The sequence below is a fragment of the Corticium candelabrum genome, chromosome 12, assembly GCF_963422355.1.
Source record: "Corticium candelabrum chromosome 12, ooCorCand1.1, whole genome shotgun sequence".
In the NCBI taxonomy this organism is placed as follows: domain Eukaryota; kingdom Metazoa; phylum Porifera; class Homoscleromorpha; order Homosclerophorida; family Plakinidae; genus Corticium; species Corticium candelabrum.
The window spans coordinates 445,001-446,745 of record NC_085096.1 but is presented as its reverse complement, the minus strand read 5'-3'; the positions used below and the strand labels follow the sequence as shown (position 1 = coordinate 446,745).

General features: G+C 49.7%; 1 protein-coding gene across 1 annotated transcript; it reads right to left on the bottom strand.

Annotated features, from left to right (window-relative positions):
* LOC134188177 (LHFPL tetraspan subfamily member 2 protein-like) lies at window positions 1–1,486 on the bottom strand. The gene is made up of 2 exons (XM_062656378.1): window positions 1,060–1,486; window positions 1–411 (listed from the first exon to the last, which is right to left on the bottom strand). Exons 1-2 carry the CDS (start codon window positions 1,484–1,486, stop codon window positions 155–157), a joined length of 684 nt encoding a protein of 227 aa, XP_062512362.1. The 3' UTR covers window positions 1–154.
* Between the last annotated feature and the right edge of the window lie 259 nt (window positions 1,487–1,745).

Genomic DNA, 1,745 nt, shown 5'->3' with positions numbered 1-1,745 from the left:
TTTATCGAGCTTTGGTTATTAAGATAAGCCACCGCAAATGTATAAATAGCGAAACACAAGAGGGCTACCATCTTTATCTCTTACATCCGGGATATCTACGTATCTATCTACCTATGTATGTCTATGTACAAGTCGGCTCGCATATAACTGCGTCTCACATCACGCATATGCACGACTTTCCTAACCGAATCTTCTCTTCGACGAGGTGACTATTGCACGCCTTCGCCGCACGTGGCGACAGCAAGCAGCCCAACAGTGTCAACAAAGCGCCGCAAGTCATCGCATAGAACGCCCACTGCAGTGAACACTCGCCGAGATCATAGTCTCCGGCCGAACCGCCGCACACGCTCCGTACAGAGTCCGACGACCACGAGAGAGGATAAACAGCGAGACCGGCGGCTAGTAAAGGCACTAGAGACAAAAGAGAAACAAACTCGATGAGCATCTAACACAATTAGTGTGACATTACTGGTAAACGGTGTAGTGGTAAAGCAAAGGAAAATCACTAGAAATGGGCATAGTATGCTGTTTTTGTCTGCCACTATGCTATGCCGCTCTGCTCACCTGCTTGTGCAATTACGCTCAAATATGCTCACACAAGTTGGCACAACATGGGTTGTTAGGAAGTGAAAAAGTAAATTTATACTCAAGTTTACTTGATGCTTGTCAGTACCAATTACGCTTAATCTAATGCCCACATGCATAGGTGGTGTACCAGAGGCTGGTCTTGGGCTCCAAGCAAGGAAAGATTTGACACCACAGATGGAGTCACAGGAGCAGTCACAACTGTGACTACAGAGCGGCAGATTCCGTGAACACGGGTGTCTGTGTGCCTGCATGTGTACTTACTTACCTAGCTGTCTGTCTGTCTGCATGCCTACAGGACTGTCTGTCTGCATGCATGCATGTGTACATGCGTATCATCAGGATACATACACACGTGTGCATGTATGTACAAACACATACATACATGCATACTGAATACGTTTAGAGACTACACGTGTGTCAGCTAGTAGGTACAGCCTTGAACATTCCTGCCTAATCACCATGCTTTCTCACCTGCTATTCCCTCCATCAGCCCAGCAATCGACACAATATTGAAACGTCCGAGATTCTGTTTCCAGAACGACGCGACACCGAGCAGCAGCGCCAACAAGACGACAAACATCCCTCCACCTTGCAGCACAACAGCCGCTTTCCAGGCCGCCGACTCGAACTCGTCCCACGTCAGAAAGAGACACACGACGACACTATCGAGTTGTCGCACTGCGCACTTCTTCAACGGTCCGACCTTTTGTTCGCCTCCGATTTCCCGCGAAACGTGAGGTGTCGACCGGGCGCCGGAAGTATCACCCGACTGCACACTACTGCCGCCCTTTAGCCATTCGGGTGATAAAAATCCAGTGAGGCAAGCACCGAAAGCGGCAAAGACGAGGAGAAGCCATAAGAGTGAGCGGCTGGCCACAACACAACGACAGTCGGACATAGTGAGGTGACAGTGTGATGATGCAAAGAGAGAGAGCGGAGTGTAGTAGAGAGCGGCTGTTGTATTGAGTTGAGTGTGAGTGTGATGTCTGTTCTAGTGATGTTGATGATGACGAGGCTGACTGTTCGTGACGCTGATGGGGACGGTTGACTGTTGGTGGCGATGACCGACCGGACGGGTCAATAGGTGATGCTGTTGAGTAATGATGACGTGAGCACGGATCGAAACGGTTTGGTTGTCTGGCGAGGCAGCTGGTGGA